Source organism: Notolabrus celidotus, chromosome 20 (assembly GCF_009762535.1).
Source record: "Notolabrus celidotus isolate fNotCel1 chromosome 20, fNotCel1.pri, whole genome shotgun sequence".
Taxonomy (NCBI): domain Eukaryota; kingdom Metazoa; phylum Chordata; class Actinopteri; order Labriformes; family Labridae; genus Notolabrus; species Notolabrus celidotus.
In genome coordinates, this window is record NC_048291.1 from 19,953,806 (window position 1) to 19,969,225 (window position 15,420).

General features: G+C 38.1%; 1 protein-coding gene across 1 annotated transcript; it reads left to right on the forward strand.

Annotated features, from left to right (window-relative positions):
* Positions 1 to 225: 225 nt before the first annotated feature.
* LOC117832512 (homeobox protein Dlx4a-like) lies at positions 226 to 13,808 on the forward strand. The gene is made up of 3 exons (XM_034711677.1): positions 226 to 1,062; positions 4,469 to 4,665; positions 12,434 to 13,808. Exons 1-3 carry the CDS (start codon positions 735 to 737, stop codon positions 12,674 to 12,676), a joined length of 768 nt encoding a protein of 255 aa, XP_034567568.1. The 5' UTR covers positions 226 to 734; the 3' UTR covers positions 12,677 to 13,808.
* Positions 13,809 to 15,420: the final 1,612 nt, after the last annotated feature.

Consider the following 15,420-nt stretch of genomic DNA (forward strand, 5'->3'; position numbering starts at 1 on the left):
TATGTCACTCCTGCTGAAGAATATTTAAACGGTAAAGGAAAAAAACCCTCCTCACCTATTTGCTTTCCTCTCAAGTCACACAGTAAGGCCCAGTGACCGAGAGAAGCGAGTCCTCCGTCGCTGCTCATTGTGATTTGTGTGACACGCGGAAGCGCTGCAGCCAATGAGCGCGCGCTCCGTGCCAAGTGGAGGCAGAGATGTTCTGTTCAGACTCACAGAGCTTTCTGAAGAGGAGGAACTCAAGAGGAACACACACACCTCTCTTCACTCTGCTGCTGCACTACACGGCAGGAAAAACACTGTGGACGGAGGGAAGAGGGAAAACATACAGAGTGGAAGGATATTTATGCGTTTAGAGGACTATTTTTTGTTGGGAGTTCCAGATTTTGTCGGGTGCCGTTTCCGTTGCGCGCGCCAGCATGTCATGCGCCTTAACGGTCATAAACCGTGAGTGTCGTGCGTTTTGGGAGCTTTCAGATGGGATGTAGCACGAGGTAAACCCACCTAAACCCACTTTGTAGATTCAAAAGGAGTGTAGTGGTTTTTGTTAAAGGCGAATTCACCATTTGAAAGCCGAAGGTGGTTTGTGGAAAGAAAAACACTTCTCTGTAAGTCAGCTGACTTTTTTTCTTCTTTTTTTTTTACATTGATGGTGGGTTCACTTAAGATGACCCCAGCCTGGAGGTCATAACTTACCCTTAATAATTCCCGCCACATCATAACCCCCCACTCTAATGATGACTATGAGCTCTATATCGGATACTCTAGTCCCGCCTGATCCATCCAAATCGGCGTTTTTGGAATTTGGCGGCCACGGGTACCCCGGACACCAGCAGCACTCCCCCGGCTTGTCCCACAACCATTACCCGGTCCACGGCCTGCACGCCGTCGGGCCCTCGCACCACGAAGGGCCCTTCGCCTCAGGGGCATCATCATACGGTCGCCCGCTGGGATACCCGCCTTATCACAGTCCCGTGAGTGCGCATCACCCCGGGGCATACCTGCCCTATCAGCACGGGGGTCACGGCGGCGCGCTGGGACACACCAGATTGGAGGATGCAGGTAGGTTATTAAAGGGCCATTATCTAGAACCATAATGACCATAATTGTTGTCATTGATTTGCATAGTTTTTTATTTTTCAAAACACAGCCTGACCATTAATATGATGGAATATTGGCACACTGACATCATTTACACATCTTCTAAAGAATTTGTCTTGCAGCCCCTTTATCTCGAACAGAAGTAAAAATAGAGCAATTTTTCTTAAACTGGACAAAGAAAAATCATTTGATTTGCCCACGACCTCAGCTGTGTTTCTTTATCCATCATCTCCTCTTGGAGGAAGAACACTGTGACGGCATATTGTCAAAATTATTACAACCATTGTGCATACGCAGCAACACTCACAAAACACTCATAGGAATTGCTATTATTTTTTACAGATGTGTTATTAAGGCCCAAGCAGAATCTTTGAAGGGGTCTATAATCTAAAAAACATGGAAATAAAACCGCCGCGGCGCGTAATAATTGGATCCACACTCAGGTCGGTCACAGCGTCATGTTTGCGTTCTCTGGGGTTGGATGGAGAGGAGTTTAAGGCCCGCTCAGACTGTGGGACTCTCCACAAGAAGCAGCCGACACCGGCCATGTGGTGCGCCGCAGCGGCTCTTGCACAAACCGTCTGCCCATCATCTGGTCTGTGCACAGGCTATAGCATACACCATGGATGTTGTAATAATAATAATAATAATAATAATAATAATAACAATAACAATAATAGTAATGATGATAATAATAATAATAATAATAATAATAATAATGATAACTAACACTTACAATTCTGACGAAATACCAAATAATTGTTTTATTTTAACATGAGTTTTAACCGAAAAAGTACTCTGACGTAGTAGATGTAAAATGCATTTCAAAATGAAACAACGAAAAACAAAAAAATATTTCTCAGATCAATGGGAAAAAATAATAATAAGATTATAATTTATTTGAATTATTATTTTTTTTTTTTTTGTCATATTCGTAAAAACTTGACCAATGAGGCACAATGGGAGTATTAATGTTTTCAAGCTCACACATTGCAAGCAACTAGAAATATAATACCTGTAGTGTTTATGTTTGCTGTTATTGCTTTAAAATTAAAAAAGCCATTTCATTTAAACTAGCACTTAAGTCGTAAATCCTTTAATAATACCCTATGCAAACTGATAACTGATTGTCCTTTAATATTCTTTAACACTCTTCACAAAGTCCTTCATTGCTCATATATTTAGTGGTGAAGAAGTGCACATAGAACACTTTTCAGCAGGCTAAAGTGGCTGCAAACCATTATATATGTTACCTTAATGACGAAAAGGTTTACAATGTAATTATTACAATAATAATAATAATATTAATAATAATAATAATAATAATAATAATAATAGTAGTAATAAAAGCAGTGGAAGGGCCTACATTCTGGAAGTATGCCTGCTTGATTGTAGGAAACCATCCTGTTTTTTCTTCAAAAGTTTGCCTCCTGTCTTCTTTCACTCTATTTATCTGTCTTATCGATTTATTTTCTTTCTTTTTTCCTTTCTCTTTTGAACCACACTCACGTGTCCACTTTTCAGCACAAAGTCAGCTGATTTTTATTTATATTTTTTGCAGTAACAAAGTTTGAATGTGAAAAATAAGCTAAGATTGAAAACACACATACAGAAAGGCCATCAAATATACCAACTGGAGTGACACACAGTCAAAATATGAAATCGAATTTTGATTTGATTACCTTTAAAATAAAAAAGTATTCCACTGTTTGCATGCAAATTCAGCAGAAAAATGCAAGTAATATAAAATGTATTATTTGAATTCCAATTTTTTTTAAATTTTTTTTTATTCAGCTTGTCCCTATGGAATAAATATCGATAACGTTCCATTAAATAAATTAAACTGCTCCCATTGAGAATACATTTGAATTTGTTCATTATGTCATTTTTCAATATTTCAGACTTGAACATGACGCGAGTTAAGACATTACGTCTGTCAGCTGCAGCACTCATCTTAAAACAGTGGACTTCAATACTCTCTGTATCTGTGATTAGATTTGATAGTACTTTAAGCAGCGCTACCTCCCATAATCCAGTTTCTCCAGTGCTCTTACTCCTTAGGAATACATGACACATTTGTTTGTCTGTAAATGACTTTTTGGGAACATTTTGGGTTATACCAATTTTTAAACACAAAAGCATATACATTAAACCGGTAGGCTATCAAATGTTGAAGTGTAGTTTGCAGCAGAGGGAACACATTACATGTTTGCTATGTTTTCTCAGACCAGTTTTTAAAAATGGATTTGAAGAGAAAAAAAGCAACGCTAACTCCCATAATCCAGTTTCTCCAGTGCACTTACTCCCTAGGAATACATGCCTAATTTTTTTGTCTGCAAATGACTTTTTGGGAAACAAAATTTGGAGTTATATACATTTTTAAACACATAGCGTATACATTAAACCGGTAGGCTAACAAATGTTTAAGAGTAGTTCACAGCAAAGAAAACAAATTACAACTTTGCTTTGTTTTCTTTGACCAGTATAAAAAAAGTATTTGAAGTGGAAAAAATTTTTAATTTTACAACCAGGCTTATTATATTCATATTTAGGGACCCAACAAATAACGTTGTCAGTCTGTCTTTGGTGTTTCTTCACTCGAGTGGGGCACTGCTGTCTCAACCTGAGCTGCAGCTCGGTTACAGAAACTGAGCGTCTTGTGGGGCCTCGGCTTGTCCGCAGCTGTTCTCTCCTGCCACTGCAGGCTATAAGCTCATGTCATAACAAAGATCAGCGTGGGCGAACATACACAGTTGTATAGCTGTCTCTAATTGAAAAAAAAGAAGAAGATGAAGAAGAAGAAGAAGAGGAGGAGGAGGAAAACCCCTCTCAGTCGAGCTGCGTGTAAACCAAACTAAGAGGATTTCTCTTTTACCTCCATCCAGTGTTGTTGCAAAACAAGTTATTTGCAAAATCTTGACAAGTTGTGAGATTTTATTCCACCTATTACAAAATGACATCACTTTTTTCCACTTTGTGATGGACATTATTAAGATATATGTTAACTTGTGCACTGTAATTAAACAGTAACAACAATTTATGTTCTGTTCCAATATGTAATTCCAAAAAAACATTGAATAGAAATTTAAAATGAGGCTGAATATGATTTTGTTCTCACAGGATGAATCATTTAATTTCTGATTTTATTTCATATGCTTCTAATTTGATCTCCCTCGCCATCTTTGGGTCAATGAGGTCATTGGTCAAAACAGCCGCAAAATTCTTCTCTAAAAGCCATTTTTTGAGGCATATTAAGTATCTGTATGCTTGAAGAGGTTCACCGTCTCATTGGTCACTGTGCCTCTTATCCTAATTCCAAACTTCTGTCCCCACTTAACTTGTCCTTGTTGACATTCCTCTCCCCCAGACCACGAGAAGCCCACGGCGGTGATAGAGAACGGCGAGGTGAGGCTGAACGGAAAGGGGAAGAAGATCAGGAAGCCTCGGACCATTTACTCCAGCCTGCAGCTCCAGGCACTCAACCAGCGCTTCCAGCAAACCCAGTACCTCGCCCTGCCTGAGAGGGCCGACCTGGCCGCCAAGCTGGGCCTGACACAGACCCAGGTACTGTGGTGGATCACACACACTATACACTCTCCAGCGTTAGCTTAATTAGCCTTCCTTTTAGATGCGACCTGCGATGACATAAAAATTAACGTACACATAAAAGGCTCTGAAAATAGAACAGTATGTCAATAAAAATATCATAAATCATTACCCTGCGGAAGGTTAAAACGTAAATATGATGTATGGTATGTGATGACAGGAGTCGGAAATGATACGTGTCGACTAATTTCTCTCATTGAAGGCAAACATTAATCACCACACCCAAAACTTCAAAGTAAATCACACGCTGTGAGAATGTTACTCGTACATCATGTCTTGAACGCATCACCATGACAGGGATCAGATTACAAGCAGAGTTTTTCATAGAGCAACCAAAATAAAGTGTAATCAGATCTGTTTTGGAATCAAAACTGTCTTTAATTGAGTCATCACTTAGTTTGCACCGACAGCTACAAGAATAGCAAAAAGCACAAACTTGCACGTGTACATTCTTGTTAACAAGTGTCATCGGTTGTTCCTCTAAGTGTAATTACACTCTGGCACACACTCAAATAAACTTAAACGGAGTTTAGTCACAGAGAAGCTTGTAGAAACCCAATCAGAACACAAAGGTAATAAAAGAGTTGAACCAAAACAATGTAAAACAAAGAGGTTGAAATGTGCAACCTGATTTCCAAGGAGTGACGCCTGAGTGGCGACTGTATTGCGTGTGTTCATGTGTTGGGTGTAACAGTGAATTTACATAATGAGTCAGCATGCGAGGTGGAGACTTGTTTAGCCATTGGTCATCCTCCTTTTCATGTGAATATTTTATTTTGATCAGAACACATTCACACGCATGCAGACCGAGGCAAATAAAAGCCCACTGACGGCCAGATCACCCATCTTATGAAAGCAGTCAGTCAATGAAGACGAGTTTTCTGAGCAAGCATTTGAGTGTCTCGTTTTTTTTTGTTTGTTTTTTTGAACATGATCTTTTCAGATGCTTTTTTTTTTTTTTTTTATTCATTTATGTATTTATTTATCTATTTGGCTTTTACACCTTTATTTTAGAGAGGCAAGGACCGTGGATAGAGCAGGCAACCGGGAGAGATTGGGGGAATGACGGGAAAGAGACCGCAGGCTGGAGTTGAACCCTGGCGCATGACTTAACCATTAGTCTTAACCCACACCCTTAAATAAGACAAGGTACAAGAAAGAATCCCCTCGAACTCAAAGGATTAATGCTTTAGTATATGCTCCTTTAATAATGCATTATGGTAAAAATACCAGTGTGAACAGGACAGATATTGGTATCTTACTCTGAGTTGAGTAGTGGGATTGGAGGAATTTAAACAACCACTGGTGTAATGGCAAACATTGTTACCAGGAAATCAACATTCTGAGAACCAGTAGTCGATACAGATTTTTAAGGCCGATACATAAGACCAATATCGCATTGTTGTTATCATGATGGGGCTTTTTTGCACTTAATAAAAGCCAACAATTGAATATTAATAACATACATTATTCTATGCACATTAAATTATAATATACATGGTTAGCACAGCCAGTAACATGCTTAAGATGATTTTTTGATTAATTAATTAAATATAAAAAACATTGGGTTATGCTCTAGATTTCAGAACATGACTGATATTAATGTCAGAAGCAATATTAAGCTGTATTATTATATACATCATAACAGAATATGTTTTAAACACTTGCCAGTAATTGTTTTTAGATTGAACCTGCTGTTAGTCAGGATGGGAAAAAAGTGACATTGTCAAAGGGGGTGTTAACCTAGCTCGACAGCAGCTACACTGACGAAGCTGCCTGCAATGTCAGCAGACATTATTTTAATCAGCCTTGTGAGCATAGCCATTGGCCAATGTCGATTATTTTAAAATCCAATTAATCATGTGATCTCCATCAGTCCAGAGCTGAGGCAGCTTCTCATCTAACTCATGCTAATCAACTTTTAGCATATGTGTATATGCCTCAAATCTGAACAACAAACGATTCAGTAATTTTAAATTACAGATATTATCAGGGTAAATAAAAAGATCAAGTTAGTTTTTGCTAAGCTAGCTATTTTTTAAGAAGCTAGCATGTATTTTTTAAATATATTTTATATATGTTTATCTTTATTACCTTAAGCCATTTGATGGAAGGTTAAGTTATTTGTTTGAAAATGGGTTTTATGATATTATTAACATTATTCAAGTTTTTCACCAAGACATCATCAAATGCTTCCACGAGGGAGAGCGTTAGCACAGGTTGTTGGAAATAGGAGCCTTTTTCCTCCGTCCGTGACACACATTTCGTTCCACATATCTGTTCACCACTTATAGGGTTTTTGTGTCACAGTGCAAAGCCTCTGTCAATCAGAGCTGGTGTCATTGCAGTGATTTTAATTATTGTTCATGAAGCGGCAGCATGAAAGCAGAAAGCGAAACATTAAGGAGTCTTGGTGCCAGGAGGTAAATGGGTTAGTGTACGTATTTCTTTGAGGTCAGGCCAGCGTGAGGCATTATATAACTGCTGTGTGTATGATGGAATGGGGAAAGTAAAAGTTTGAGATGGGAGTTGTTGTCCTACAGGGGAAACAGCAGATTGGAGTGATATGGTTGTCTCATTTGAAACAGGATCCGTGTACGCGTGTGTGTGTGTGTGTGTGTGTGTGTGTGTGTGTGTGTTTGTGTGTGTGTGTGTGTGTGTGTGTGTGTGTGTGTGTGCTAAGTAAGCAGTCACTGGATGAATTTCCTAATCCCGTATAGATTAACCAACACAGATATGTTTACACTGGGAGTAAGAGGTGATCTGTTCATGTACTTTGGCCTTACGTAGAGCCAACGTGGATTTAAATGTGGTTTGATATACGTAACACTCTCATCCATGATTACCTCAGGAGCAATTTTCAAAATCCTTCTCCCCGTGTGTGTTGTTCGAGGTGTTCCGAACGAGAAAAGTTGGCTCCGGCTGTTAATATTACATTCTAAAAGCGGTGTAAATCAGAGCTGGACGAAAGTAGTGTGTAGTTAAAGAGCATCAGGAGTGCACACACTTTCGTGGGTGAAATAAAGACCTTGCTACTTTAGGATAAATACTTAGACTTTTGCAGACAAGTTTGTAGCTCTTTTAAGGATTGTAGAACAAACAGAAAGGTTTGCAAGTAAGAGATGTTCCAGTTTAGTGTTATGAGTTTATTCTGAACTATTTTTTTTAACTTTCTTTTTGGACTATCGAAATCAATACGTAGCCAAAAAGGAGGTCAGAATGCAAAGCCAAACTAATGCTATGGTTATTTTGTTCTTGTACGGAACGTAAGTGGAAGTATGACTAACTTTTCAGGTTTTTGGACGTAAGGGGGGGTTATGACGACTTGTTAGGGACATAAGGGGGAGTATTATCACTTTTTATAGGTTGGGAGGTAAGGGGGTAAGGACGACTTTAATCAGTTTCCGAACGTAAGGGGGGGTTATGACCATCTTTTTCAGGTTCGGGACATAAGAGGGGGTGGTATTATCACTTTTTTCAGGTTTGGGATGTAAGGGAGGTTATGACATTCCTTTTTCAGGTTCGGGACATAATTGGGGGTTGGTATTATCACTTTTTTCAGGTTTGGGATGTAAGGAAGGTTATGACATTCCTTTTTCAGGTTCGGGACATAATGGGGGGGTTATAACTTTTTATAGGTTGGGAGGTAAGGGGGTAATGACGACTTTAATCAGTTTCCGAACGTAAGGGGGGTTATGACCACCTTTTTCAGGTTTGGGACATAATGGGGGTTTATGACGACTTTTTCAGGTTCGGGACATAAGGGGTGGGTATTGTCACTTTTTTCAGATTTGGGATATAAGGGAGGTTATGACATTCCTTTTTCAGGTTCGGGACATAATGGGGGGTATTATCACTTTTTATAGGTTGGGAGGTAAGAGGGGGTAATGACGACTTTAATCAGTTTCCGAACGTAAGGGGTGGTATTATCACTTTTTTCAAGTTTGGGACGTAAGGGGGGGTTATGACTACTTCCACAAGAGAGGAGGATTAGATCCCTGCTCACCATTAATTGTTCAGAGTGAACTGCCACGTGCACGAAACGGAAAATCCTTAACAAGACTGCAATTTTTAAACAGTCCATAAAAATTACCATCAACTGCTTCAACAACTTTTTCATTCAGTCGCATAGACTTCTAACTAGCAGCCCATAAAACTGCGCTGTGGTCAACTGACTCAGTGCAGGACAGTCCTTTGATTCGTTGTTTTTCAAAAGACGTGTTGAAAAAGAGTTCATGGTATTTGTTATGCAGCATTGATTGGCTGATCGGAGGGACAACTTTAGCGGGAACTATCAGTGGTATTAAATGAAAGTTCCTGGTACTAAAAGCAAGTGAAGTAATAGTGAGTCTTATCTGCACAATCACATGCTGGATGTACTGTGAACATAAACATACATGGTTGGGCTTAAGTCTACACAAACGTGTGTGTGTGTGTGTCTGTGTGTGTGTGTGTGTATGTATGTGTGTACTCAAATGTATGTAGCCTATGAGCATTTTTACACACATGCAGACACAAACATAAACACATAAACTTGAAGATAGTGATCATACACCACATTTCTATCCCGCCTTCATGTCATTAGGCCCTCAGCCAACTGCTGACCACTCGCAGTCTGAATCTCTAATGTTCCCAGACGCAGCTGACGAACAGCACGTAGCACAGTCCTCGCATTTTTCCATGAAATGCTCACTTCTCTTGCACAAATACACACACTTAGCATACAGCCTGTAGCACGCACTACATGCAAAACCTTTTCATTAGCTAAAAATAAGAATATTAGTGAAGTGTTGGAAGTTTTGGCTTACACACACACCCTCCCACCCACCCACACACACACACACACACACACACACACACACACACACACACACACACACACACACACACACACACACTCAGTGGCACCTGGCCTGCCTTTTAGCCACCCTCCTTGGCTAATGTTGGTGTCATTAGTCGTGCTTTCAGAGAAGCTGTCAGCTCTGTGTTGCTGCTGGAATATGAAACCAATAATTATGGCAGAAATCCTCTCACTGAGGCTGCATTAGCTTAACGTGCTGTTGATTGACTCCTGGGCTCATATTATGCTCTGAATAATCACTTTTTATCTGTGTGCTACCACTTTGGTGTACCGCACAAGGTATTTATCATATTACAGGTTGTGCGCTTTGGTGTCTGTTGTTATTACATTACTCTATAGATTATCGTGAAAAGGGGCTTTAATTTTGTCTTAATAAAAACTTTAAGTTCAAATGCATCCCTCAGATTTCAATTGTGATCTTTTTCAATGTATTACTTACTCTATCTTTACATTTTGGAAAAGCAGAAGGAATCTAAAATGCCACCTCTAAGTACTTTATGCTGCATTATACGAAGCCATTATAATGAAATTGGAGAACTATGGAGTGACAGCTTAATTTTATCTCTTATAACTTCTTTGAGGCTGTGATTGACGTCATTAGATATTGTGGAACAATAGAAATCAAATAAAATATAAAATTTTGTGACTATTTTAACTATGAGAGAAAAGCTGGGTGTGAAAACTGGCTGCATTTATAATGGATATTTTTTCCACATATTTAGGGTCAATTAGATAAGTCTAAATTTAGATTTTATATGAACCCAAATTTCTTCCAAAGCCACTTCAATCATCTTCATAAATACCAATAAAATCCCCCTGTAAGATTTCATAGGACTGTCAGTATCAAGGAAAAAACAATATTTAGTGCCAAGACTGTTTTTTTTTTCTCTCTCTCTCTCTCTCTCTCTCTCTCTCTCTCTCCTTTTCCCTTTTATCTCCCCTTCTCTCTCTGAGCTTTTTCTCTTATGTAGCATCAGTCCTTTGGGCGTTTGTTTTAACTTTACAGCGCAGTTAAAACCTGTTTGAGACAAAAGTATCCTTCACTGACTGTGTGCAATTATTTATGATTCATTTGTTCCCACTAAGCTGACAGGTTACCCCAGAGGCACATTTGTGTAATTTGATGCTCAATTTGCAAGCATGCTCGAAAACAGAGAACACACCAGTTATATCAACAACAACACAGCTAAATCATCTCTAACCACAGACAATGACTGAAGGGATATTCAGCTCAACATTTGGACATCTTCTAATAGTGTTATGTCTGTCATATTCACAGATGCATAAAACTTGAGTGCTGACTCATTCAAACTACTTAAGAATGTTGTTATAACTTTGACAAATCCACTCCATAAAGCAAAGCATCAGTATTAGGCTCACTAGATTGTTTCCTCCAAGTATACTCGTCCCATATTTTGTGTATCATGTTCAAAAACGTAACCTAAGTGTGTCATAATGAACACAGTAGCATTTTTGGCATCTGTGCTATCGGCATGTTATTGCTTAATCACTGCTACAGTGTCAGTTCTACATTCATATACTTATTGGCACATCTCTAATAGTAATTCTGTGTGTTACTATTAAATTATTTTGATTTAACAAGTTAACATCCCTTGTTCATCTTTTATGTCTCAATGTTACGTAATTGTGGGTTACTTTATTCTATTGTTAACTTGAATGGTTTTCCCTGGAGGTGCATCTGTGGTTAGCTAACTGTCTCTGTTTTTTTTTCTTTTCATGTTTTTATGACCTTGACTCATGCTTGATCACTTAATAAGTTTTATGTTGGGTTTAGTTTGAGTGAAGTACCTAAAACATTAACCATTTTGGCCTCATGCTAACCCCTAGAGGCGTTTTTATGGCTGACAATTTATTTTACATTAGCTTAGCACTTCACATATGTTGTCCCACTAGCATGTTTTCATTATTTGTCTCGGCTGCATAGCTGTATCTTCTAGCTTCTTTATCGGGATTGTAAATACATCCATACAATAAATCTGTTACTATTTCCCTCTCAGCAACCAACTTTGTAGGCTGTCGGCAGAGACTCCATATATAGTGACTAGCAATGCTAGCTTACATTTATTTTGCAGAGCAGACATCAGAACCAGGGAACTTCACTGACTTATAAACATAAAAATGTAGTCGCTAGCAACATAGGCTAAACCAGCAAATCTTATGAAATGGTAAAATGGCTTATTAACCTGGCAGAGGGTTGAGAACCAGTAGCGCTAGCTAACATTACTGGCAGAAACTTATGAGCTAGTAATTTCAGCATTAGCATAGACTGAAAACTTGTGGCTAAAATTACCTCAAGAAACTCAAGAGACGAAAAAAGAATATATTTACTTGAATTTCTGATGAAGACTTAAGAACTTGTTGTCAATAATTGAAGAGACTTAAAAACCGGTAATGTTAGATATAATTATTAGCAGACACTCAGGAACAAGTTATGTAATCAAAAAGTTCTGTGGGAGATTAAAGAGTCGATAATAGCCTATTAGATAACATTTCTGGCATAGATTTTAAACCGGTTATGTTGGCTATAATTTTATTCCAAACTTAAGAGTTAGATAAGATAACAATTTTGGAAGAGACTTAAGAGCCAGGAGTATTAGCAAACATTTCTGGCAGAGATTTAAAACCGGGTATTTTACCTATCATTTTAGCAGATCCAGTATTGTTAGCTAACATTCAGGGCAACTGAATGTTAGCTGGGGTTGAGATTACCAAGCAAATGCTCAATGTTAATGTAAGAGGTCAATAAGCCTATTTTTTCCCCACTGTTTGAGAAAGTCTTGAAAAAAGTATTTTAGCTGTTGTGTGGATTCATTTTTGATTTACACACTTATTCTTGTCTCTTAGGTAAAAATATGGTTCCAGAACAAACGATCCAAATACAAGAAGATCATGAAGAACGGGCCCTGTGGACCTGAGGGAGATCACCTCGCCCCCCCAGCACCATCTTCCTCTTCTCCATGCTCTCTGTGGGACATCAGCATGGCTGCGAAAGGCGCACCAGTGCACTCTGGAGGCTACATGAACAATTTTGCTCACTGGTACCCTGGACACCAGCAGGACTCCATGCCAAGAACTCAGATGATGTGACGGAGAGGAGATCATAAAATCTCCAGGACAAATAATGGATTTACAACACGTTAACAGGAGCTGTTAGGGACACTGAAATAGTTGATAGGCTGAGCCAGTCTGGAGGCAAAAATAATAAAACTGGATTAATAGCAGAAATTGTAGCTCAGGTCCTGTAGATTTTGAAGTACTGGAGTTAATTAAGGTCCTTACAAATTTGTGAAAAAAAAAACACTTTTAATTTGTTTTATTTCTATAATACTTGTCTGATTTGTGACATCACAACCTCCACAAAAAAAGAAATATGGGTTATAGTGCGTTATTTGTTGTCTGTGAACTCACTGGGATTTTACTGCTGTTCGTGTTACAGCTTATTCATTTGAAATGATGACCCTTTTGATCTAAAATTAGACTTCCATGAACACAATAATTGGCAACAGTTCATGATGATAAATCACATAGTGTAGCTTTACAGATGGAGTATATCAGAGTAAGAAAACCAGTGAATGGAATTAGAAATGTCTTTACGTAGCAAAATTAGCCACCATAAGCGAAATCATGGAGACTCACTTAATAAAGCCAGTTAAGTTATTTCTGCCTTCAGCAGAGCTCTGTTTTTCAAGGTCGTAACTTTTGGATGAAGCTACAATTCAAAACTTTCAAATACCCCAACATGCATCTCTGTTTCTGGGCATTTCAGGTTATTTTTCTGTCTTGCAGGGGTGGGTGGGAAGAAGGTTATTCAGGGCTTTTCAGAGTTTGTCTTTATGGAACTTTTCTGATCTAATAAAGACAGATCAAATTAAAGGACTAAAGAAAGGAAGACACTTTATTTGATCCAGCTATTGTGTGCATTTTATAATTTCTGACAGGGTGTAACATAAACCTTTAAAGAGCCTGTATAAAGTCAGTGAGGCCAACAGGGGCTCTGATAAGATTAGCAAGAAGGGATTCAAAGGTACTCAAAACCCCCCTTTCTAGGAGTGTATGGGGGGACGGCACCAAACTGACATGGCTGCTTCATTGTAAGTCAAATTTTATATGTATTTTTTCATGAAAAAAATGTGTTGATGGGTAAAAAAATCAAGCCAAAAATAAAAATGCCAGAATTGTATTTAAAGTCATATTTTTATAAAGAAGTTTCACCTGGTCATTCATGACTTTTGTGTTTATTTTGTCATTGTCATAATTATAATTCATATTCTAAATTAAAGCACCTTGTTACTTTGTTGGCAGAATAAGAGGTTGGTTTGCAGAGACTTTATTTACATAAAAGGATATAAATACTTGCAGTTCTACAATTCTAGTTATGAAAATAATGTTATTTACTTTTGATTTCCCCGGTAATATTAAGGGATTTTTTTCTAACTGGTTTCTTTTTCCATCTGGAGATGTTCGAAAGGAGTTTACAGTCATGAATATATATAAATTCTACAGTCTCTTACCTAATTTATAGCTTGCCAATGCTAAGTTGGCTATCAGTCAGGATTTGCTTTGTTATGTGGAATAAATCGACCCCTCTGCCACCCTATTTGAGCCTGTGTATTTAACTTGCTTTCATTAGCGGAGGAAAAGCTGAATTTGTATTTTTGATATGATATGATCAGTTTGAGGCTACAGTAACATCGTGCTAAAATAACACACTCCTCTCTGTGCCCCAGTGCCCAGGACCCATTTTCTCTATGGTCGTAAATCAGAAGAAACAGGTTGTATCTTTTGCCCTCCACACATCTGGAAAAGCAAAAAGAGTCATCAAACATTGTCAATGGTTTTATAAAATGACCATGTCAATTAAAGGTAATTTAGGACACAGCTTGTTAAATAAAGCTTTCACTCTGATGCTGTAATTATCTGTAATTGGCAGTCAAGGGAATATTCTTCTGCCTTGGGGTGAAGAGAGAAGCGAAGAAGTAGTGGATTGCACCAAACTGGATTACTAAGGGCTAATCTTTCACCAAAAATTCACCCATTGAGTGAATGTTGATACAAATTTACAACACTTCATTATGATAATAGTGGATGAATACGTTTCTTCCTCACATAATCTTCTTTTTGGACAGTGCTTCAAATAAATTCCGTTTGTGTATAAAAGTAATGCAGCGGTCAAGTCCTTGTTTGAACAAGTGGGACAGACTGAAACAAAAAAAATCAGGTTAAATGAACTTCAGGTGCTCTTCATTTCTTCACAAAGTCCTGATGTTATGATGTGGGTCATTGAGAAAGTGTGTGTCTCTTGCAGAAAGAAGTCTGCTGCATTCCCACACTCATACAAGCACATCATTTAACCATATAAGGTTCCACTTATCAATACGGTTCAGAATATTATCTGTGGCGCTAACTTAGTTAAGACATGAAATGATTTTATACAAGAATGAATGCTGGGTGTATCAGGATTTCCTGTTGATCTCTATCATGGGAACAGCTCTGTACGACTTCATGCCATCTTAAGTGTTGAAGGGCATTCACAACCAGCAGTAATCCTCCATTCAAGTCAGTCAACATCATTCAACAATGTTTTTTTTTAAATATTGAACGGCCTGTATAATGCATTTTTGGTTATTTTTGCGTTAAGTTGGGAGCACAGATGCACATGTTATTTTGAATGCAGGAATGGCACAAATACCAAGCTAATCACCTAAAATGTTAAAAATGTGACTTATTTTTATTAATTCAAATTAAATATTTAACATTTTTTCGTGCCATGCATACATTTTATCATCCAAATTACCTTTCAAAAGCAGTCAGGAATTCTCACTGGGTATAAA